The sequence below is a fragment of the Thermobia domestica genome, chromosome 3, assembly GCF_964235325.1.
Source record: "Thermobia domestica chromosome 3, izTheDome1.hap1.1, whole genome shotgun sequence".
Taxonomy (NCBI): Eukaryota; Metazoa; Arthropoda; class Insecta; order Zygentoma; family Lepismatidae; genus Thermobia; species Thermobia domestica.
Genome location: NC_137456.1, coordinates 308,698,381 through 308,724,888, shown reverse-complemented (window position 1 = coordinate 308,724,888; position 26,508 = coordinate 308,698,381). Strand labels below are relative to the sequence as shown.

Sequence of the window (26,508 nt, the reverse complement as noted above, 5' to 3'; positions counted from 1 at the left end):
TTTATTTGTTACCTTTTTCGATATCAGAAGACACAACCAAATGACGCAGTGCCTTGTGTTGTAGCTGAAACATAACTTTATCATATAGTACAATATTTATAATATGTAACGTTTCATTGCGCAGTAGTTAAGGAGATGAGCTGAAATATATACTGACTTCCGGGTGGTGATCCACCTTAATAGTCTCTGGACAAATTGTTACATGCACCCCATTCACTGTACAACACCATCTCTACACTAAAACGATCAATTTCCGCACTTCGTAACGCGCAGCAGTCTGAGCTCGTTCATAAAGAGATCGGCGGTTTGCCATGTTAATAAACGTTGTGTGTGCTCCTTCCGGTGGCCAATGATTGTTGTTAGGTAGGGATGATATCCATAATTACTTCCGTAGGGGAACCGATTTTTTTTAATATTCTTATCTTGGAATCAACTGGATGGATCACGTCCTTCAACGAACTTGGTTCCTAATTTATGACCCTCTACATCCTTTCCAAAATTCATGGTTTTCCATCAAGTAGCTCTTGAGGTGTTGGGTCTCCCAGATGGACACACTGACAGACAGAGTAAATATATGAAGGATATTTTATAAGCCAACACCTTAGAAAAATAACATAGGAACTGACGAACATAATATATATTTCGTAAGTAAAAATTATTTATTGAACAAATAAACACTAACCTTTTTTAAAGAATTCTGTTGGTAGTTGATCGATACACTTTACAATGTCTGCATTGAAATTACATCCGAAATTAATACACACATTGCAACAACACTTGAGTCATTGGAAAATGTTTCGTATTTCACACTGCATACTTCGATCAGGGGCTGGGAATGTAGGCTTACTCACATTTGTACGCGTTATGTGAGGCACTTATCGATAACCAAGCGGCTAATAGTGAGAAAAAAAAATCAGAATTTTGATTTTCATTGTTTTACATATATAGAATCTCAAAAACATTATTATTATAAATTTTCTTGCTTGCTCGCGATCCCGCAGGGGTAGATCTAACGCTGCCTTCCTCAGCTCATTGCAATGTTGAGAGAGTACAAAATCTCGCCAACGAAAACTTAAAACAGACAACCCAAATGTTGTGTAAGAAATGAGTTACATTGTGACGTTCACATCCAGATGTGTCAACACGTCATAGCCGCGTAAGTGGTTGAAAGTTTTGTATTTCAGTTCCAAAGAGAGAGATTATGTAAACATTAGATTAAATACGACAGGAATAAACGTTTTTGACTTCTGTTTGTATTTACGGACCGAAACGAGGCTTGCGGTCAACTGTTCATCTACATTCTCGGTCTCGGCCTATATATTTTCAACAATTATACAATGCATAATGATATGCCAGAAGAACTCCTCAACAAGTACTTACATGTGTAAATCTTCTATATAGAGTTTAATGAAATCCGGACGATCTTATGAAGGTATGGTTTCAGGGATTTGTGAGATAAATGTAATTTTACGACTCGAGAACAAGTTCATTAGTGAGCTTGTAAAGAACAGATGTAACGTAGTCGAGAAATTTAAAAAAGAAAAGAAAATGGGTGCTGTTTAGATGTTTCTGTTGCATAGAAATTAATGTGCTTAATATGCCATTTCTGCAAGTATACAGTTCTTTTTAAACTTATCTTCAATAATGTCATGTCATATATGATAGTGGATTATCTATGTAACTCAAATAGCCAAATACAGGGTGTCCATAAAATTACTGTGCACTAGGAATGCGTTTGTAGTAAGTAGTGTATATGACCTATGAACGCAGTTGCCTTTATGTGTATCATCAGAAAGATCTTCGCTACTCTAACGTACATAAGTGTATGCATATATTTCTACGGACTGTGGAAGCCCCTTTCTTTAAAATATTTTATGCTAATCATTACAAAGTTTCCGTGCACAGAAACTTTCTGCACATCCTGTATATATTCGTTCGATCCCTGGAAAAATGTCAAGGTAGCTTGTTCATGCTCAGAGATCGAAAATTATGTAAATTTGGAACTAGGAATACAGTAAGTAGTTTACGTTCCTGTTCATATTTCTATAGTAAGTATACATTTAATATGTATTAACACATGTTTCTTTCGTTCATGAACAAAAGTTAATGAGAGCTCATCGTTCTTGCTAGTGTTCCAGCTTTGTGATCTGGTGTGGGCAAAGTTAGACGGGTATCCATGGTGGCCTAGCCTTGTGTGTAATCATCCAAAGCTGCAGACGCATAAACGTGGGAACGAAATACACGTTCAGTTCTTTGATGACCCACCATCTCGGTCATGGGTGAGAAAAAAGTAAGTAGATTTCCTAGTTACTTGAATTTTATTACAACTATAATCCGTAGGTCATAGACAAGAAATTTAGTCAACTTATGTATAGGATTGTTCAAACAGTTACGACCTCCCCGAAAAATTCTGTCTTCCTATTCATAAACGAAATTAAATTTGAACATTGCTTAATCAATTGAGATCTTTATTTCAAGTTAAGGTATTAAAATCTCCAATGTACAGTGAAGATATAACTTTATGAAGTGAGTTCAATGTTTAGGATTTTTTTTTTTTTTTTTTTTTTTAACAATACTGGTAGACATAGGTAAGATAGTAAAACTTAAGTTGATCTTCTTTAATTGAGGCGAGCGTTAGAGAAGCTTTACTATTCGACTCGATTGGCCTTCGTATATCAGTCTGTCTGTCTGTTGCACGATAATCTATATGGAGTTGAATAACCAATCATTCATCCTACATGGAGTTGAAATCAGTGCAGAATAACACTTGTAATCCTCCCCTCCATTTCTTTTAGATTACAATGGTAATATATGTAAAACTCATTCGGTTGTGATACGATAATGTATATATTTATTTTGACTTTTCCAAATCTGTGGTGGAGATTAATTAGTAAGAATGAGTGATGAATTTAGTCTCTTTATGTGGTATGGATTATCACTCCCTCCAATTAAAAAAATATGTGTAATATGTTTTACGATAATTTTCGTAAAGGAAAAAGAAAACCTTGAGCTGCGCGATAATCCTTTCTGGACAGTGTATTTAGAAAGAATAGTGAAGAATAAAAGGATAATTTAACGCCCTCCCGATTGAAAAAGAAAAGAAAAAGAAATTTCAGGACAACTCTTATATTATATTCCATTCTGATAGTATGATATGTATGTGACAGTTTCACATCTTTCTAAAAACTGTATATTAAATAAACACAGGACTTTGTCTTTGCACAATGATATTCACAATCCAGAAATAAATTCAGATTAATAAAGTACTTGTTCAACACAATAAAATATGTACTGTTTTAACTGTAGCACATTGAAGACAATTCACATCATATACTCTTATTCATGGTTACATGTTCATCTATGTACTTGGGACGTTCAGAAATGATTGGCACTACATTTTTTTTTTTCACCATAACCATTTATTGAACAAACGATTACAGTTTATGTTAGTGGTATTCCCCGGCAATGTCTATGCACCTTTGCCACCGTTCTGGAAGCTTCCTTATTTGCGTGGCAAACTAATCTTGGGGGGTCTCTCTCTGCCACTGGTGGACAAATGCGTGGAGTTCATCATTTGTGTTGAACTTTTTACCTCTCATGCCCTCTTTCATTGTGTCGAATAAAGCATAGTCGCTAGGAGCCAGATCCGGCGAATATGGATGATGCGGCAGTACACTAAACCCTAGTTCATGCACTATGGTAATTGTCTGGCGACTGACATGTGGTCATGCATTGTCGTGTTGGAGAAGAACGCTACGGCCCCATTTCCTTGTCGGCGTTGTTGGATGCGTCGGCGGAGTCTATGCAGTGAACTGCAGTAGCTCTCACTGTCAATGGACGTATTGGGAGGGAGCCATTCCACCAGCAGTATCCTTTCCTGATCGCAGAAAACGGTTGCCATTTGTTTCCGCACGAATAGTCCCATCCGTGCCTCTTTGGGACGAGGGCTTCCAGCATGCCTCCATTCCATGGACTGGCGTTTCTTTTCTGGAGTCTCGTAGATGAACCAAGTTTCGTCGACGGTGACCAGACGCTCAAAGAACTCGCTCGGATTTTCACTGTACTGTTGCATCAACTGCTGGCAAATCTTCTCACGCTTTTGTTTCTGTGCAACGGTGAGGTCATGAGGCACCCATTGTGCACACACCTTGTGCAGCTTCAAATCCTCATGAATGATAGTGTAAAGGGAACCCCGTGATAGATCTGTTTCTTTCTCTAGTTCATCAAACGTGATCTCATGTGCTCCGTTATCAAATCATTCACTCGCGCGGCATTGTTTGGTATGCGTGCAGTTGCAGGACGCCCAGTGCTTTTGTTTTTTGCAGCACTGTCTTTGCCTCCTTTGAATTCGGATACCCAACGAAACACGGATCTGCGACTTGATGCTGTGTCCCCACATACGGCTAACAATCTGTTGTGGATGTCTGAAGTATTCATTCCTTCCCTCTAGAGAAACCACATTGTCCACCGTTGCCCATGTGTGTCTGCTTCCATGCTGTCTTTTCGCTGTCCACCAGCGTGCCGGCAATTTGGAACAACTGCTGCTACAATGTGCTACCTACAGAAAGAAACAAAACCATTTAGTGGGGTTGGATAGTACTATAGTCTATCTTAATGCATACATCAACAAACATTTCAAACTGCTACTTGGTACCAGTTATAGGGGAGAGTGCCAATCATTATTGAACGAACTAATTTTGCTAGTTACTCTTATTGTACTTAGTATCTCGTGTTAGAACAACTATAAGCTAAAACACATGTAAACTAAAAAATGCAAAACATTATTTATGCAAAAACACGTATTAGCATATTTAAAATTCATCATTTCTCAGTATTAAGTTTTCAGCAAAATCACAATGTTTTCCATGATTTCCTAATCTAGAAAACATACATATCAAAAATATTACAAAACCATGGATTTTGCATAATGAGATTACACTGCGCTTGCATATGAAATAAAAAAGATGTGAAATAAATCATTCATGAAGAAAATTATTCAATATTTCGAGACATTTCAATAATATGTTACACATACAGAATTTAAAGCAACTTTTCAAAGCATGAGTGACTTTCGGAACAATGAATAATGTTAATGAACGTCACTGACATTCCTCGAGTATATTCCCTGTATATGCAGTACAAGGAAATGGGCTCGGACAGAAAGTAGTTTGGCATACTATTACACAAATGTGTGTCTGTGCCTTTGGGGAATCTTCCATTTGATGGCTTTCTATCCATTTGATGGTAATGAAAAATCTATTAGTGAGATTTTATTAAATTAATAAAAGAAGATAGATCCATTTATTTTAAAAAGTAAACGTTATAGGGAGAGTATTACCATCGAATTTGGCCTTAAGTCTTAGCTTGTTTTGCATTAACTCTCAGAAAATTACATAATACAACTTCAATACTGTATATAAAATTCTTTCATATTCATGTTATTGCCTGATTGCCTCCTAAAAGGATAGTATAGTTTACAGACTAAACTAATGTAGTTTGCCATATAAGTACAACGCTAAGATACTACTGATCACTGGGACCTTGTAGAAGTTCTATTTTAATAACATAAGTAGATTCTTTTATTAAAATATACAGAAGTATCTATCTGAACATTCTTCTCCATACACCTTCTTAATATAAAATCTAAAATATTTAATCTAATTTTTTTTTTAAAAAATCGTTTAAAAACGCATATATTTTACTAAAATATCTTTAGAATGTTCATTTTCTTGAAAAATGTTAATATCTTTGTCTAACAAATCGGAAATCAAAGCCTAAGTAGTAAATGACTAAACTGGTTTTGAAATACATATTTTCTGTTTATCCAATGCTTTGGGAATCTGTTTCAATACTACAACATATACAAAAATTTCAAGTTGTCTACATTGCAAAATTTCAGGTGTTTTTTGAACAGAACTATTACTAGAATTAACCACATATTTTCCCTGCCACTTATTTCTATTTATTCATTCATTCATTTACAGTAAACCCTCGTTAACACGAATTCCAAGGGACTGAAAAATCAGGAGTTCGTGTTAAAAAAATTCGTGTTAACCGAGGACCCAAATTTTATTATTCGAATACATTTTCTCCATACATACGCACTACAGTATACAGACTATAATACCACTACAGTTTATTATGTATGTCATAGAAAACACTAGAGATGGTATCGAGACGAGACTGAGTAGTCTTGGTCTCCTCTCGGTTCCAAATTCGAGACAAGACCAAGACTATTTTCCGTCTTGATATCATCCACAGAATTGTATCGAGACGAGACAGAGCTTCGGTCTCGTCTCGATTTCGGAAAGCACGACTCGGTCTCAAATTCGAGTTAAGATCGAGATCGAGACTAGTTTCGGTCTCGGTATTATCCTCTGAAAAGTGAAAACAGTACAGTAAGTTTATTATTATATCTTCGAAGATTAAAAAAAAAAAAAGTTTCCACGCAGAAAATCCAGGTCAAGTTATAAAATTGATAAGTTCGCTAGCAGGTTGGGTACCGCTAGTAACGGAAAGGTATTTATGACTGCTGTCACCAGTTTGGAGTTACAGGGGAGAGAATATATTTTGTCTCGAGCTGTCGCCAGCAGCTCGTCTGCCAAGCACCTGGATGTTCAGCGCTTGACGGAGGACAGAGTCAATACCTCATAAGAGAGGAAAGATACCTGTTTCTGGTTTTTCTCTTATTTACAAGGCAATTTTCGTCTGTATAAATATTGTATGACAAAAACCGATCTGGAATGAAATCTGAAATTAATCCAGAAAGAAACAACAAACAACAACAACAACAAAAAAAAAAAAAAAAAAAAAAAAAATTGAAAGTGTTCGTGTTAAATGAAAACCTTTACTGACTCAAGGGACTAAAAATTAGTTCGTAATTCGTGCTAACCGAAATTCGTGTTAACCGATAAAACTTCCTATAAGATAACGTACAGCGATGCCGGGACCGGAATTTTGTTCGTCCTAACCGAGCGTTCGGCTTAAACGAGTTCGTGTTAACGAGGTTATACTGTATTTATTTATTTTTACCAAACTTATACGAGCGTATGTTTTAGCTGCGTACGGGGAAATAAATTAACATTTCCTACTACCCATTACCCATTGAATATTGCATGCTTCACTTTCTGCGAGTTTTATTTGTAACAGTGGTGCATCTACAGTGTGTTTCAAAACAACACCAACAACATTTGGGAGGTGATTCCTGACACCAAGATAAGACAAAAAGTATAGAGCAACCTGGGTGTAGAAATCATGGGCTACCGAAAACATGAAAAAATTAACTTTAAAGGTCAATAGCTCCAATATTATGGGGCCTACCGTAGTTGGATCAAGACTTCACTTAGGAACTAATATGTGCGCTATCTAAAAAATATGTTTCAGAATCCTGATAAGTTGAACATATTTACAAACCAAGAAAACGAACAGTGAAATTTGATATCCAACTTGTATATTATTACATATTATTATCAAATTTCACTGTTAGTTTTCTTGGTGTATAGATATGTTCAACTTACACGTATATTCGTGATAATCCAGACTTTCAATATACGAGTATCATTCTCCTAGATTTTTGTAAATAACTATAAAGATGATCCTAAATCTTCCAAATAAGTGCAGATAACAATCAGTAAAGTTCATAATTGACTTTTTGAGAACATGCTGGCCCTAATTGACATATCACATGACTACCTTTCCATTTGAAAAGAATATCACATATTTCAAAATGGCGGATTTTGAGATGGCGGCGGAGGTTCGTGATCTACCCTGCCTATTCTTCTTTTGCCAATATGTGAAACTACCACCATTTGTGCTATCTATTTTCACGATTCAACAGTTTATTTGATGTATTTAAAAACAGCATAGCCCTTCTCTCACCAACTTTTACTCCCTCATCCTCTGTTTCTTATGGCGCTCAGCCGCTATAACTTTGCACATATACATATTTTCACATCCTCTATCAAGCTAACTAAGTCTCATTACGTAACTCGATTCATCCCTTTACTTGTGAGTAACCACATTTGCAGCGGAATCTTCGTGTGTCAATATCAGATTTCGTATCAACCCTGAACCCTCAACAACAGCTTCCTGGACCCAGGAAAACATGCTTTTACTGCCCAAATCTAAGAGGACAATGACAATCATTGTAACCACTACCGCCTGTCTATTTGCACGGAGCTGAACGGCCATCTCGCTGTCCGCCATTTTGAATCTCGCTCAAAAAGTTTAAATGGGAAGTGGGTAATGTGATACATGAAACAGGGATTGAATTTTACGAGAAACTCAATGGTGTATTCAGATTTACATTAATATAATCTGTAATAACTTTCACGCTATAAGCACATGAAACTCACATTACCTCTTACAGAATGTGCTCAATGTGCTGGCCATGTTGCGCTACGCATGTTTGCAGACGTATCTTTCAAGTTGTGTGAACCCAGAGCAGTGTCTCAGATGTGATTTGTGCACATGCGTCCCGTATCCGTTACTCCAAATGATGCAGATCCGTAATTTTTTCGCCATATAAAATGAGCGTTTGATGACCCCACTCGTAAAAGTACAACGGTGATAAATCAGGTAACCCATTTCACTGACTTATGTCGATTGACTAGGAAGATATTAATTCAAATACTGACGTATCTGCAGTCCAGAATGAGGTGACGCCCAATCATGTTGGTAAAATTAGGGAAAGCTGCCATTCGGGGCCGATACTGAGGAAAGAATGAGTTGTTCTAACGTCAACGTAATGCTCTGCACTTAAAGTAGGAGGGATAACAAATAGACCAATGATACGTGTCCCCAAGATCCGTACCCACACCGTAATTTACCCTGCACCAACCATTTTACACAGATCTGTCCACTGCTTTCTGAGATCAATAGCGTAAATTTTATTTGTTTACCTCCCCAGTAACATGAAAATTTGCTTCATCAGTGTGTAAAATTTGCTTTGCATAGTTGGGATCTTGCTGCAATTGTTCCACTGCCCACTCACAAAATTGCATTCTCTGATCTGGATCATCTTCAGCAAGATGTAGCTGGAGCTGTAGCGTGTAAGGATGGCACTTACGCGTCTGTAACACCTTGCAAATGGAGGTTTGGCGGGCGTGGCGTTCCAGTTATGATCGATGTTTGCTGCACTAGGGAGACTTAAACGATGGGAGCACTGCTATGTAGTTGTGCCTTCGCCAGTAGCTGTTTGGGCCTACCTGGTCGTGGCCTGTCCTCAGCTGTAGTTGTCGTTCGAACTTGGCCAGTAACTGCCACTGCAACGTACGAAACTGGAGCATTTTGAGCATATCTTTCATTGAAATCACGAGCTACAGCATGGGAGCTTCTACAATCCCACATCTGGACGATCTCAATGCGTTCTCTTAGGCTACTGGCTTTCAGCACCTGTTAAAAAAAGATAAATTTGAGTTTAATGTGCTTATAACCTCAAAGTTATTGCAGTTATGTAAAATTGACTACACTGTTTAGTAGTTTCGCGTAAAATTATAGCCTTGTTTCGTATATCACAAAACCCCCTTCCCCATTTACATTTTTTGAGCGAGATTCAAGATGGAAACCGTTCATCTTTCACGCCATAGCACCATAAAGGTTCCCTCTCGGCCTAACATGTCCGTACAATTACCAACTCCGGCTGTCTTCACTGGCTTTCATTTTATAAGGAATGATGAGAGACTTTTGATCCACCGTGTAGTCTCATCTGTAATATGTACGTTGATCACTTGTATGAGTTTCATACGCAAAATTTTGGTCTTACACCAGAGTTACCAAATTTCACGCAACCAAATTTCACGTAACCTCATTTCAAGTATTGTTATTTGAAACAAAACACAAAGAAAGGAATTAAAGTTGTCAAATGCAAATAGGTCGTTCCGTCAAACTCAAAATGCAAACCTTGCGGAATTGAAACATAAAACAAGTGAAATCATATGACATCATCAGGAGTACCAACCTTGAAACACAGTAAAAACACTAGTCGTTTAAACAGGCGGCTGATTTTGTTCGACATTTGCGCAAGCTGATCTAGGAGTTTATTTGTCGTAACATTGTTCTAATTAATTTTCTTGAAACACTTGGACGTGTTCTTCGGAATTTTAAAGCCACCCAAATACATTTTCCAGAATTAAAGAGGACATGACCGGTGAAAAGAGAACGTGTGGTAATCCTGTCTTTTATTACCATGTCACATAAATGACACATGACTGTCTTCGTAAACATAATGAGTTCCTCAGTTGTTCAGCTGAATAAAAATGGGGTGACAGAAGGCTGGGAAAATGGAAGACATTACCATTTAATAAAATGAATAATTAGGAAGCTTACAAAAGGATGTGAGAAAGTAGGGACCAACTTGGATTAGTCCGGGATCATCCAAAGGTTCTGGAGCTGTATAATATTTTAACATAATATAACAGTAATAATCATAATCATCATCTACCATTATTGGCAGGTCACTTGTTGCAACAGAGAAGCTTCCATGCACTATGGTCTCCAGAAAACATTTTTGTCTTCACGGTATATCTGTTTTGATACAGTTCATTAACTGTAGCTTCATTCGCCCCTCTATTTTTTTATCTTTTTCTCTTTCCTGCAACCATATCCTCTAGCACATCCTTTATGAATGATATAGTTCCTTCTTAACCAATGTCCCAGACAATTCCTCTTCCTTTTCTTAATAGTATCTAAAATTGTTCTTTCTCCTTCACCATTTCTAACACCCTCCCATTCGTTTTCCGCTGAAGAATTTTTGCAATAAATCTAATAATTATTTCTGTATGGAATATTTTGCAGTTGTTATATTCGTAGTTTGCTTGGCTGCTATTGGACCAGAAACGTATTAGTTTAACGGTTAATGTTTCTTAAGCAACATTTGAAGAGATTGTGAGTGATAGTTCGAAATCTATTCTGAGTCGATTACTCCGAATTTAGTTTTGCCTTGGGATTACTTAGTCGTAAACAAATACAGAAAAATTTGTTTATGAAGTTGACCTCTTTTCTTACTGCATCTAACTGTAGCCTATGCTCGTATATTCCTGCTCAAAATGATTTCCCCACTTAATGTAAATCTGGTAGTTTTCCAATTACTACTGAGAGCTCCTTCCTGGCTAAGCGGTTAGCGTACGCGCCTTTCGATTCCCGGCGGGAGCTTAACGTGGTTCGGATTCCACGTTAATCAGTAGGTCCACGTCTCGTATAGCCTCGCTGTTGAACGGGGCGTTAAACTCAAAATCAACTCAACTCCAATTATTACGGAAGGAAATACACACGAGCTATTTTCGTTCAACTATTTCTGTTTCTACATATGTGTTGTTTTTAATGTTTCACTGAGCTGTCATTCATGTGCTTTATGAAACCAAGGATCACGTTTGAAAGGGGAAAGAAAATCCTTGCTCTTTCTTTTGACAAACTTCCTAACAGAGAAATTAGAGGACGGTTTCATTAATCATCTTTTTTTAAAGGATACGATTGAAAAGTTTTAGATACATGTCTTGAATTTGATATCCGGTCAGTAGTAGTCATTTTGGCTGTCTGCTTTCGAGGCATTTGTTTTCATAAGCGAGGACCCGATTGCTTGGTTACAGTCTGACATCCTAGAACTTATTTTTATTTATTTATTTACTTTGTTATAAAATGAATTTTCCACGTATTTGTGATCAAGATAAACTGTCTACCAACTTTTCTATGTGAAAATCCATGAGAGAAAAGAACTAGAATTTACGAGTGCTGCTTAGTCACTGTTTGCAAAGTACAAAGTATAACAATATGTGAAACGGAACTAAACAAACCACAGAACGTAAAAGCAAATTGCAACAACGAAAGTAAATAGAAGCTTGTATATTTTCTTGTAGTAGTTATACGAAATTGAGAGGATTGGGATTTGATATGTACCACTGTGTATTACTGTGTTGCCTATTTGTGCAAATCGGAATTTTCTTATGCAACAAGTAGTTAACTTACGCAGGCTTTATTGTACCAGAAGGATATAGGTCTGTCACTTGTCTTTCTCCCTTAGTCTAAGCGTTAGATGAAGATTTCATTTCAGAATTATATGGTAGTTTTCAAATATTTGCGCTAGTGAATTTGCTACAAAGAAGTACAATTGCAAAAACAAAAAGAAGGAAAACTACTTTATGAAAAGATCTCACTAAATTCCATATTTCTTATAATTCTATCTGCTGTCATCTTTCCCTAATCATCCTAAGGTAAAGGCTATTGCTGTTGCAACACCCTGTAGTCTTCGACGGTAACGACGGCGACATGGGCAGTCAATTCACAAGTTAAGTTCCATACGGTACCGAAACGACTTGATCCCCGAGCAGGCAGAATCGATACATCAAAAGATGAAATAGTCGAAACGTAATAATCCAAAATCAATATACAGTATTTCCAATCTAAAATTGTCTGTAAACTTATATGATTCGAATCCTTTGTAAAGTATACATGAATTAATTTGAAGTGTAATTATTGTTGTAGGAAAACTGTGGACCTACTCATGAGACATGCAAGTACAGTTATTTGTTATCGATATCATAGTAAAAATGCAAAGCAGCGCAGCAAACAACATAGAGATATCATTAAACATCGTATATCATTGTACCGGATGTTGGGGCCGTAGGTCAATTACATTATGAATAAATATAGAGAAAATGGAAAGAGACTAAAGCTGTTGAAAATACCTGGTTTTCAAAAATGATATAATTTTTTAATTACACTAATCATTTAGGTTCCACACTTGTAAGGTAAAGGTCTGCACGGGCCAGAATTTTTAGCCCGGGCCTGGTCCGGCCCGTGAATTTATAATGTGAGGCCCGAGCCCGAAATAAGCATGAATTAAAAAACTCAATAATTAACGCAAAGTTGTGTTTTTATTTTCAGTAACTAGAGGTTTAATTTTGCAGTTGTGCTTTAAAAGTTCTCGAGAAAGAACGGTCTGATAAGTATCATTATACAGTATATTTACAGGGTTAAGCCTGAAAAGACCCAAGAAACATGGTTGTATATTTAAAAATTTACGGGTCGGGCCTGGCCGAAGCCCGCAGGCTCGACCCGAGTCTATGTGAACCTCTATTATAAGACACTTCATGTTAAATAACAAAGCGACGTTTCCACTGCGACAGGCTGTTTTAACGAACGTACGGACACGCAAAAAATGCCACTGGAAACATACACATTGTTTTGTTAAAAAAATCTAGAACACCACAAATCTATTCCTTAGCAATGTATGTTGTTGGTTATAGTAAAAACTCACAGGAAGAGCTATAATCGCTATCCTCCAATTGAATCCGTGACGCGTCATTCGTATCGTATCTGCTGTTTTAGGTGTGCTACGTTCTGAGAACCAAATGCAACACTTAACTGTTTCAAGCCGAAGCAGTTGTTACAAGTTTACTGACTTTTACGTAAAAGTTCTACTTCTTACTGGAATTTACACTGAATAATTGTTACTTTACTTAAAAGATGTAGTTCTTACTGTAATTAAGACAGAATAATGACTTTTATACATTTTTCTTTAATTGAATAGCTTTTAAATGTGCGTACTTGGGTACAAATGGGAATAACAGGTATGATACACTTTAGTCTTTTAATTTCTTAAAGATATACGGACTTGAATTAGTTAATAGCAGTATTTTTATTGAAAAGATTTGTAGAGTAAATATACAAATTGTAGTGCGCCACCACACCTTCGACAGACCAGAGAGTCTGTTTTTAATTTTGTTTAGTTTTGTACATGTCATAAGTAAGATTGCAGTTCCTGTTTCAAATGTTGACAGAAGTGTTCATTTTTTTTTTTTCCAGCTAGCCCTTGCTGAAATAAATTTAAAATCACACCAAACTCACTAAAAGTTCTTCATGGAAGAAACAATTACGAATTAATATATTTTGAAGTAAAATGTAGTATTATAAATGTAAATCCATTGAAAATAACGAAGGAAGTTGTGCTATTAATCAATAAATTTTATAATATCTAAGAATAAAGAGAAAATTCATTTTGATAATTTGTTCTGTGTGATAGTAATGATTATGAAATTTATAAACAAACAGATCATACACTAAACGTTCAGACTGGGAAGGAAACCTCTTTCCCATAACTACACTGTTAATCAACACAATACAGGCACCTAACTGATCTGATCGTCATGTTTACTGTCAGAATAGTAGTGAAATTCGAAATCGTAATGGATTGAAACAAGTAGTATATTAACTTTGTGTGGCACGTTTGTAGAAGCAATACTAATCTTTCTGAAGTGGAACTTTGTCAACCTATCTTGTTTCATTCTTCTCAGTGGCTTGAGATGCTATCCATACCTGCAAACAAAGTGAATGTAAGGAAGGAATCTTCTGTGTAAAAAAATCAGGATACAGGGAGTGTTGTGATTTGTAGTTGTTAACCCGTCTCTATGTAGTCTCCACCCAGATTTTTCCCAGCGTTCCTTTACTTTACGAATACCGTCATTGTAGAAGTCTGCACATTGTGTTTTAAACCATTCTTCCACCTCATGAATAATGTGATCTGTGTTCTCAAAGTGGCGACCACGCAACAGATTCTTCATTTGGGTAAATAAGAAAAAGTCACTGGGTGCAAGGTCGGGAGAATAAGGCGGATGCTGCAATACCTGGAAGCCATACGTCCTTGCTTTGTCGCGAGCAACTTGAGATAAATGAGCTGGTACTTTGTCAGCTAGAAAAAAGATGCCTTTCGAGAGCATGCCGCGGCGTTTCCTTTTTAGAGCATCGCGCAATTTGTCCAGGAGATTGCTTTAGTACTTCCCAGTGACGTTTTGTCGTTTTGCAAGGTAAGCTGTGAGAATTACCCCAAGAGAATCCAAAAAACGGACAGCGTGACCTTCCTCCCTGACTTTTGCATATTTGCCTTTTTGGGGTGGGGGTGGAATCGGCATGCTTCCACTGCAGGCTTATGGTTTTGGTTTCCGGGTCATGTGTCATACAGGACAATGCCTGTAAGATGGACAATCATCGCATACACAGCCCTCATGTCGTCATGGATTTGTCTCGTTTCGTCTTCAGATGCAGGAACTTCTTCACACTGCGAGCCTCAATCTTATCCATCTTTCACTTTGGTCACTTTTGGCACCCTATAAAAAAAAAGAAAAAAAAATAATCATTACAAACTAATTTCCTTAACATCATACACATAAGAACCAAACATAACACTGACAAAGTTTCATCATCATATCTTAATAACTTCCTAGTGATAATTAAAACTTTACGATATGTCCTCGTATAATCTGATGAAATGGTACAAAGGAAATAATGAATACGTATAGTCTGTTATGATAATTTTAAAGTGGAATCCGTTAATAATGAATAAATGATCATTCAACGCAGTTTTAATTAAGGATTTAATTTTTGGAATTGTTTTCAGAAAGGGCATTCATAATAATCATAACAATAGGAATAACAATAATACTGCAAGACTAATTAAATAGCATGCCACTAGGAGATACATAGGAGAAGGACTAAACAGTGACTCAGCTCTACAAAAAGCCTAGGGTCAGCTATTATTATTATTATTATTATTATTATTATTATTATTATTATTATTATTATTATTATTATTATTATTATTATTATTCTACAATACTTACACAGCGACGGCAACTAAACTACCTAATACAGTTATCTACCATGGGCGAGCAGGAGGATTATCGTATAACCATAATTAGAAAAACCTCATTGAACTTCGGCACCTGGAGAAGAAAGGAATTAAGAATAACTGTAATTTGATATAATTGATTGTTTACAATAGTAATTTGATTTGATTGTATACAACTCAACTAAATATGTTAGCTATAATTATTTGTAATTGAATGTGATGTTCTTGATTTATTTTTTCATACAGAATGTATGTTATTAGCTTCATTTCCTTTTAGGGCATTGTAATTGTATTATAATGTGTTAAAAGTTATTAATTATGCAAATTGAAAACATTGTTAACCTGCGTAATTAGTTAAATCATTCTTTGGAAAATATCTCAGTTTCTATCACGGAGTGACCTTCTTCAATAACTTTTCTGAATTCATGGGATTCAGATGGCGACTCAAATGGGCCCTTCTCTCCATTGTTTATTCGTTCAGTGGTACGGGATAAAAGAAACTTGCGTATTTGAGAGAGATAAAGCTATTAATTGCTCAGCCACCTACGGTAGAGCAAGGGTGAATGCAAAATAAGCAATAGATTTTTTTTTTTTTTTTACCCATACTCAAATTCAAATAGTTTATTATAATATAAGTGTCAAGATTGACAATAGTGTTTCAAGTATAAAAGAGTTACATTAAGTAATACTGAAATTCAAATTTCTTGCTGACGGCCATTATTCTTATATTGAAATTATATAGCAAATTAACCTGTTAGATACAGTAACCTGATAACCTTGGCTTGAGAAACTTATTTTAAAACCGAGGTTTATAATAATAAAAATACACCAATACCATAGTTAAAATAGAGAAATAGAATTTTACTTACACATCTCAAAGCTTCTTAAATCTTACAGAGGGGCCGCGGTGGCTCAGTGGTAGAGGTGCTTGGGGTCCCGGGTTCGATCCCAGCCCCCGCCAAGTGAACTTTGTGGTGGACAAACACCGTGTGGGGGAGGTTTTCTCGGGGTTCTCCCGTTTCCTCCCACTTTCTTCATTCCACCATTTAATTCATTACTCATCACCGTCTCCTTTAGCCTAACCGGCATAACTGCGGAACGTAACACTCAAAAGATTTCATTTCATTTTAAATCTTACAGGCAACACCAAGTCAGATAATTAAGACTGACTACAAATTACAGAAAGAGTAACTAAATTTGACTACCGTTTTGAATTTTACCTTTTCTCATACAATATATATTAACTCATTTTTAGGTAGTCTTGATCTGGCTTTTGTTTTTTTCTGTAAATGCATTAAACTTTTATTTTTTAATTAATTAATTAATTAATTAATTAATTTGATTATTGGAGAGGGGGATTTTTTTTACTTCACCACTTCTTAGTAAAAGTTTTTCGACCTGTATAAATTGCCTTAATATATATTTTTCCTGCTCAATTTAGCTGCGAAAGCAGGCTGGTATCAATGATTTTAACGTTTTCGTTTCTTCTTCTTCGTCTTCTTTTTCTTTCTTTCTTTCGTTATTTATTTATTTATTTTTGAAATTTCCTAATAAAATCTTTCCATACGCTTATGTGTGTCACAGACGAAGCAGCGACAAAACCAGTAAAATTAAAAAGATCCTCTCTTTAGCCTCCTCCAAGTAAAATCTTGTGTTCCCGAAGAGGAAAACAAGGAGGATTCAGCAGAAGCGGTCTTTGGAAAAAGGCAAATATTTGTATCGTAATAGCAAAGAAAACACAATTCTCAATATTTCAGGAAAGTGAACGTAATTTTATTATTGGTTCCGAATTTTTTTCTGAGTTCCATTTAGACTGAACTAAGCAATTGGGTGTTAAGTGAATGTCAAAAGTTAGCACACATACATTTCGTATAGGATGCATACTAAACAGATCTTCAAAGCTTCATGAATTATAATCAACATTACGATGAGTATTAAAACACATGCAGTATTATTATTAAGTAAACAAGACATGCAACTATTATTTTCAACGATATATACAAATGTACACTCTTTGTCCGAGTTTTCCCGAACTTCTTTATTATATTTCACAGTATTTATTAGGTTACGTCGCAATTCACCACATTCTCTTCTTGTTTCAATAAATTTTTACTTCTCTTATTTATTTTCGGCTAAGCACTAACGTAGGTCAAAATCTTAAAAGACAAATTAACAAATAGTACAAGGCATTCTTCTAAAATATATATCGGAAAAGCATTAATCAAATGTATAATGTTGCCTGAAATGTAAATTACTCACTTTCTCTCAATTAATACGTTTATGAAACTTTTGAACCTGACAGGTTATTTTCCAGAATTTCTATTAAATTTCTGATTTATTTAATCGAATACGTAGGAGAAAGGACAGTTGAATACATACAAATTTAGTTGAAGAAGCAATGTTTAATCGAATCGGCGGTTTCTGACCTTTTTGACTTTACAGCTTCATTATTATGTTTCTTTCAGATTGCGTCCCAATAAATTAAAAAATCTGGTTAAATCATAAATAATAAATTTTAGTGTAAATAATTGGTAATGTTAGGTGTATATTGTACTTAAATGTACTCAGATTTTATGAGATAAAAATTCAATCGGTCTTATACTTTTTAGTATAATTGAAGTTATACATAGAGACGAATTTTAGTAATGATAAAAAAAAAAAGCTATCTTGACCAGTAATTAGGTTTTGAATCAGAGGCCACAAAATGTTTGAACGGCCCCTAAATTGAGTTTTCGTATTTTCTACGGAATAAGCACATCATAGAGTCACGTTGATAGTTTGGGGTGTGGCTACACTATATATAGTTAAGGCCTACAAAAACATTTTGATTGAAATATATTGGATCATTTGATCGAAAAAGAAGAATGGCATAGATCATAATAAACAAGATTAATGACATTTATATGAACAAAATATAAATAAAACAATTAAATGCAATATTACCAATACAGAATCTAACAAATTGAAAATATTTGTTAGACACGATTTAATTATAGTAAGAAATATGCAATATGATTAACGCACATAGAAATTAGCTAAAAATGATAACATAAATTAAAACATAAAAGTGATAAAATAAGAAACTGTATACAGATCAAATTTTGGTTCGTTATACTCGGGAGCCTTTGCCCCTTTAGCACAAAAGTCTAAAGAATTGTCAAAAATAACCTGACAGATTTTGACGTTATTAAATGACCAGGGCAAATGTAATGTAAATTGTCTGACAAGTAAGATTGTCTTTCTCACATACTGAGAGCTCCAATGTTTGAACTTGGCTTAATTATTCTCTAAGTTCATTATGTTCACAACTTTCACCATTATCCATGAAAGTAAAATGATGTTTCTAAAATAAAAGTGTTTGTTGATTGCAATAGAATTGCACGTGCATTATAATTACAAGCAAATTCTAATTTCATTTCCTTTAGACCAATTAAGTATTTTGCCTGTTGGCGGGTCCTGGGACCAATGAATTTTTTTTAGATTTTAAGTTTGAGCCTGGAAATGTTTCTTCCATGTTTCTCGTCTTCAGTTTTCTCTTTTAACTCCTAATATTTAATTCTATTTTTCGATCAATCACATTGTGTTCTTCCTATTCCCCGCTTTCGTTCCATTTTTCCTTCTGTGACGATATGAAGACAATTTCTTCGCAAGATGTGTCTAATCCAATTAGCCTTCCTACGAGCATCCTCTTCTCTCCTATCCGTTTTAAAACATCTTCGTTGATTGCTCCCTCTGTCTATTTTATCTTCTTCATTTCCCTCCAACACCACATTTCGAAGCTCTCTAAATATTTCTTCTCTAACTTGTGTAATGTCCAAGTCTCTGAACCATAAAGTCCAATACTCCATGTATAGCACTTGACCAACTTCATCCTCCGTCCAATATTAAGCCTGCTAGTTTAGAGTGATCTTTTCTTGTTGAATGCTTCTTTGACTATGCAATTCTTGACCTGATCTCTTTGGTATATAAGCGTCTCTCGTCAAAATACTTCCCAGATACTTGAAATTATCGACCTCTTCAAGTTCTCTTTGTACCAATACGGTAAATTATTCTGTTCTCTGTAGTTTTCGTTTTCGGTCATGGGACAAAGTTAAATAAAATAGGACTAACGTGTGACACTCCATAAAATATAGAGGATTGGCAAACCTAGGTGCTGAAACCTGAGTCACCTGAACCGAAAAAATATCAAATTTCTGATTAAATTATTCAAAAAGGGGCACTATCGTTCAGTGATAAAGCATTCGAGTCGTATGCGAAGTGTTTTGTAGTATGATCCTGTGTCATGTGAGTTTCTTGTAGACATGCTGTGCTTATGGTTTCTCGGTTATCTCTCATCTTCTTTTATTATCTTTATTATTTCAGCATCATTCCCTTGTATTTAGTATTGTGTTCTTAGTTTTATTTTATTGACTACATAAGACATAAATGTACGAAGATGACAATATATAGAGTATCTGATTTTATTTATTTATTTATCTATTTTCAGGTATGTCCACAAGTACAGTAATAGTTCAGGAAAGCCAGTGCCAGATCAGTACAGAGAGAGGTGGCAAAAGGCGTGTTCGGATGCTGACACAGCTTTGGAATTATCATTGGAAAACCGAAAGCGTCTTATTGTAGATTTCCCAACAGATGACAGTGAAGAGGAAGATGAAGACTTTTGTGCTTTTGAAGGTTAATTTTCGACTAGGTTCCTTTTTTTTTTTTTAATGTCGTTATTTTAAGATATCACTAAGTATTAGGCATACAATGCAGTAAAATTTTCATATCATATTTATATTATTTCGACATTTTCAGTATTACTTCTTTCACTTTTTATTTCTCCCGTTTTTTGTTTTTGTTTTTTTTTGCGAATTTTTTTTAATTTATATGTTTTGCGTAAAAAAAAAATGCAAATTCTGTCTACATTAGATCTGCATGAACTACTTGATCATTTTTTATTGTGCATTATTTATTTCTAATTTATTATATATTTTTTCCAAGACTATCTTCACGTTCTGTTTTCCTTTTTGTTTTTTCTTGATTCACTCATCCATCATGTGTGTTACGAAACATCTTACATGCATGTGACCATACCATTTGATTTCGTGCCTTACTGAATTGACTGAGATTTTCTAAAACTTTTTTCGTCGAAAAAAATATATTTTACTGCATAACCCTGTCTTCTGGTTATTAGTGTCGGTCGCGCAGAAATCAAGACATCTGTGAACCAAGTATTCGCACTATTAAGCAATATTATTGCATGGCAGTTTGAAATCGGATAGTGTCAGCCAGTGAAGATAAGTGTCGCGTTTAAGAATGGTTAAGAACTCTTTTTTATGTATGTCCCTTTGTCCCACCCGATACAAACACACAAAAACTGTGAAAACGTTCAGATAATTTACTACGTATGGTATTTCCATATACCATATCCAATGTGGTGTTCGTTCAGTGTGTTGGCAAAATGTGTCACATGGATTTGTTGTAATTACCGCTGGTGGAGGATTTAGCTCGTACGGACGGAGTTTGGCTTTTATAGCACTTTAATCGTCGATTATGTTACCAGTTGTTGTAGATATATTTTGTGTTCTTATTAAGATTGCCAGGCATTTTTTTCAGTGGATTTACGTAACAGTTTTAAGATCTGAGTAACTGTAGGATGTGTTATGTGAGATCTGTATATAAGGTTCAATACTATGTGAATGTACTTTGCAATTATGAGTAAACGATTGAGAGAATACTTAAAAGTTGTGCTTCTTATCATAAATTACCATTTAATTCCATGTAACGTGAAATTAATATTTCTGGTGTGAATCATTGTTCTTTGGAATTGAAAATTTTCGTTTGATACAAATCGATATTGCGAGAGTGAAGAGCCGTAAGCTTCTGTTTTTATTTTTTTTAATTTTTTTTTACGAAATTCTTTTTTTATTGTTTATTTATTGAAAAATTAACAGTGAATTTAACCGAAGTGAAAGCTTCCCAGGGCAAACATTAGTTATTTACGAATACAGTACATGTTTGCCTGAATCACGGCAAAATAGAAATTAGCTGGTATGATTCAAGAATGTTGATTTACTTTGTGCTTCTGTCAAAGTAGCATGTAGGTTCTGGTTAGTGTTAACTACGTACTTCAGTTGCAGATTCATTCTCGTGTGTACTTTCTGGTTTATTTTTCTGTCTTTAATTAGTATATATATATATATTAATGCGTTACTAACACTATGTTCAGTATGATACCGAACAAGCTAAGTGGATGTTTTTGCTATCATGCTTCTTTTGCTTACTAACATCACCAAAATTCCTGTTCATTTTTTGTTGTTAAATGGACTTCAGTTGTTCCGTTACCATCACAGTTTTGTCTCCGAGATAGACCAATTACACATGGGTTATAATGCAACTGTAAGTATATAGCCTTTGTATGTATTTGTGGCTAGAAATGAGTTGTAATTGGGTGTCGAGTCGAGTTCTACATGTACCAGGTTTAATAAGTGTGTCATTTAATAAGTTTGTCATGTGATACGAGATGGTGCTAGTAGGTTTGTTGTTGTATGTTCCTAGAGATGGCACGACTTTGTGATGAATACGCGTGACGTTTCATTTAGATCCGCCAACTCATTTGTATCATTACAGCTGGTCAAAGTGGACGTATAACAGTATTATTATTATTATTATTATTATTATTATTATTATTATTATTATTATTATTATTATTATTATTATTATTATTATTATTACATCGGACAAAATTGAATATCGTACAGTGATATAATTTCTAGTTTTGGAAGGTGTAGCTTCAAAACAAATCCATGAATGATTGTGTATAAGGACTCTCTACCGTCACTGAGAATAGATGGGTTGCTGGATTCAAACGTTGTCGGACAAGTCTTGAAGCAGATCCACGTGAAGAACATCCAAAAAGTGCATCAAAACCAGAAATCGAAGCGAAAATACACGATATGGTTTTGGAAGATCGTGGAGTCACCAAGAGAGATTTAATAGAAGCACTAGACATCTCATTAGTCAGTGTGAGCCATATTTTGGCTAACGTTTGTCACACCTTCACGCATTACGTCTTCGAATGATGAAATGTAGACTCATATTTTTTTTATGTTCAGGATATCGCTTTTCCAGATTCTCTTGATGTGGTTTCCTGAGTGTCAACGGTAATCACTGGCTTCATAATTTCTTTCCTTCTCTTGATACTTACATAAATATATACATACAACTAATTGTGACTGACGTAATTTCGAACTTCAAGGAACAAATAATCTCACCTTAAACTGAGGCCGACAGCTATCCAGACAATGGAGACTAGAGTATGAGAAATACCATAAATCGTTAGGGCATCTAGGATTCCACATTAGCAACACAGGTAACATTTATCACAGGCGCCACAAGCGTGATTACTCATGAAGGATTCAACGCACTTACAATTACATATAAAAGGGTTCGGCATTTACTTCGCTCGAATTACCCATTCACAAGGCGGTTTCCCTCCATGGCATCACTATGACTATATTAACTATACATTTACCTGGTTGTGTACAGATGCGAATTTATAAGGCACATTTACTCATACTTTGTTAGTGAACAAATTATAGTAGAATAACTATTAAGCATATCGTCATCATCAGTAATTTTCAGGCGGATTAAATATCATTGGCTCAATAAATTATTTAGTATCGCAATGATAAAGAAGGATTATAGCATCTTGTAAGGTGAGATCGAATCATTTGAGGGGACCCTGAACTAGTTTAGTCGTACATATTCTCTATCGTACACATCGCAAATTATAATTAAATTCTTCACAATAACTTCAAAATTGTTATAGAAAGAGTTTTAATTAACTTTAGTTAACTTACACACATCTATATCTCTTTACCAAATCACTGAAAAAGTATCACTTAATTTATAACTTTTGTTATATCTATCAAGACAACAATCTTTTTTTTCTTCTTCTTTTTTAACGTGAATTAGATTTCCGATTTACAATCTGTCGAAATCAACACATATTTAACATATTGTGCATATAAAATCATTCTAATTAACGATATAATTTTAATAAGACGTGTTTTGCAAACATTCAGTGGATTACATACGTTAAATTATAATAATTAATAAATCATATAGATAAAATATAGTAAGATACGAATATTTAAAATTTTACATTAAGCAAAAGGTTATCTTATGATATTTCTTAGCATAAATAATCTCTGACATGAAATACTAAATTCAACATTTTTCTTACTTCTCCGGGACGGAGCTACTTAAAGAGATGTCAGAGTTTATTTTTCTGTAATGAAACAAATCTAAAATTTGGTTCGTTACAGATTGCCGGCTCGGTTAGAAAAAAAATTAATTCATTTAATTTTTTTTTTATTTCAGCAGTAGCTCTTGAAAATCAACATATTAACTTAATAAAATAAGCAACAGTTAGAGCGCACGTACCACATAAATAAATAGAAATATGATCAATAACACATCGAATCAATAACACATCGAATTACACATATGATCAAACTATGCATTTAACTACTTCAAGAGTATCACATCCTACTTGAACAAAACAATTAACTTTTTTCAATTTACATTATTAAATTGATAACGAAGCATTAATTTGGTTTTGTATTCATCAGAGCAATTAAATTTTTTCAGGTTTCGAAAGTTTTGCGAACCCGCCGGTTGTCCTTTAAGATTTTGCAAAATCGCACAATTCCGAAGCAATTTTACAATTATATATGGTCCCGCATATGATGGTAGATATTTATGAGTTTGTAACTTGATCAAAGAGGACATAGGATGTAATTTTACCATAACTAAATCTCCTTCAGATAGTTGATCCTCTCGCTTGCTTATTCCTTTGTCCTTATGATTCCGTTTTCTACTTAATTCCAGATGTTTATCCATTGGCTCTATTCCATTTAACTCAGCCGGCCAAGGAAATTTCTTTTTAAATGCCTCCACTGCCGAATATGACAGAAACCTTTCCGCTGGGCAAATATTTGTAGACTCACAAATGGAGTAATTCAAAAACTCTTGAATCTCCTTAAGATGATAACTCCATTTGGTATGGTCTTGCGCACTTCTCACTCTTAACAATCTGTTCAGTTCTCTGTGTCGTCTTTCTATTATTCCATTAGATTGCGGTGAATATGGTGACGTGGTATGGTGTTTTATATGATGTTTGTTACAATACTCTTTCCATATCTTAGAATTAAATTGTGAGCCATTATCTGTGAGTACAGATGCGGGATAAGGAAAATTATGAAAATAGTATTTTTCCAACACGTTAATAATTTCGGTTGAGCTGGCTTTTCGTAACGGATAGAATGTTACAAAACGGGAAAATATATCTATGATAGATAAGATATAATAATAACCTCGACTTTGAAGCAATCTTCCTACTATGTCTATACAAAGTTTCTCATGGGAACAAGACGCGGTTATATGATATTCTTCCGATACAATAGCTCGGTTCCGAGGCTTTGTAGTCGCACATTGTAAGCATTCTCTAGTAACCTTGGCAAAATCTCGTTTCATATTTTTCCAATAGAACAACGAGGTGCTAAATGCCAGACACTTCTTTACACCAAAATGAGCACGACAATGAATTTTGGACACTAAATCAGGAGCAAGAACCTTAGGAATTACCATTCTCCAATCTTGGTTTAATCTTTTCCGGACAAACAACAGGTCATTCATTTTGATAACATGCTCATGGTTATTATCCTTTTCCAACAACTTTTCTAAGGTTTGACAATAATCGTCCTCTTGTTGAAATATTGACAACGTCTCAGGATCAATTAAATCAGGTTCTGGGCGTACAAAATATACATTTAAATTCTCGAAGGGTTCTTCGGGGTCTTCCGGTGGATTCCGACTGAGAATGTCTGCTATCTTATTATGCTTTCCTGATATATGCTCAAAACGTAAATCAAACCTTTGCAGCTTCAAAATAATGCGCGTCGTACGAGGATCAAGATGTTTAAGAGTTAGAGCATGCGTAGCGGCACTGTTATCACAATGTACAATAGTCGGCCGTCCTAGAATATAACAGGCAAAGTGTTCACATAAGAAAAGGATTGCTAACAACTCTAATTGATAAATGTTCAGCGAGAGTTCGTGTAATTTTACTTTTCGACTGGCATACGCTATTACTTCTGGATCATCTGAATTCTCGAGAAATTGCGCCAAATACCCAGCTAAATTATTGGTGCTAGCATCACTGAAAACATGAAAAATCAAATCAAAGTTGGGTTGACTTAGAGCTGGCGGTTCACTAGCCAGTGTTCTTAATCTTTTAAATGATTGTAGTACGTCAGGAGTTAATCGAAAGGTAACTTCTTTCTTCAATAAGTTATACAATGGAGCAGTTAATTGCGCATATCCCGGTATAAATTTTTGTCTCCAACCCACAACTCCTAAAAAGGATTTCATTTGTTTCTTAGTACGCGGCTCAGGAAAACAACGTATGGCTTCATTGGCCTTTGGGTCTACTTTCACGGTTTTACCATTCACTATATGTCCCAAGAATTTGATTTCTTGTAGAAAGAACTTACATTTCTTAAAATTTAGCGAGAAATTTGCTTCGCTAAAAATGCGAAAAATCGTTTCTAAATGTTCAAAATGTTGTTCTATGGAGGAAGAAAAACAAAGGACATCATCTAAGTACACCGTAGCAAAAGATCGAGTATCCATCGAAAAAAAAGTATTCATCGTTTCCTGAAATACTGCTGGAGCAGATTTTAAACCCATCGGGAGCGCGCACATACAAAATTGACGGCCTAAATATACAAAACTAGTATATTTATACGATGAGGGATGTAAACGTACTCCATAGTATCCTGAGGTACAATCAAAGGCAGAAAAGAACGTCGCTCCTGTTAGCCTAGACAAAATTTCAGCTA

The 26,508-nt window shown here is 35.1% G+C and overlaps 1 protein-coding gene across 1 annotated transcript in view; it reads left to right on the top strand.

The window, feature by feature from the left end:
- The window catches only part of Msh6 (DNA mismatch repair protein Msh6), a 180,944-nt gene that overhangs the window by 10,457 nt on the left and 143,979 nt on the right, over positions 1-26,508 (top strand). Inside the window, exons 2-3 of the mRNA XM_081752554.1 lie at positions 2,131-2,290; positions 20,106-20,293. Of these exons, the coding sequence (XP_081608680.1) occupies positions 2,131-2,290; positions 20,106-20,293 (348 nt within the window). The remainder of the gene's footprint in view (positions 1-2,130; positions 2,291-20,105; positions 20,294-26,508) is intronic.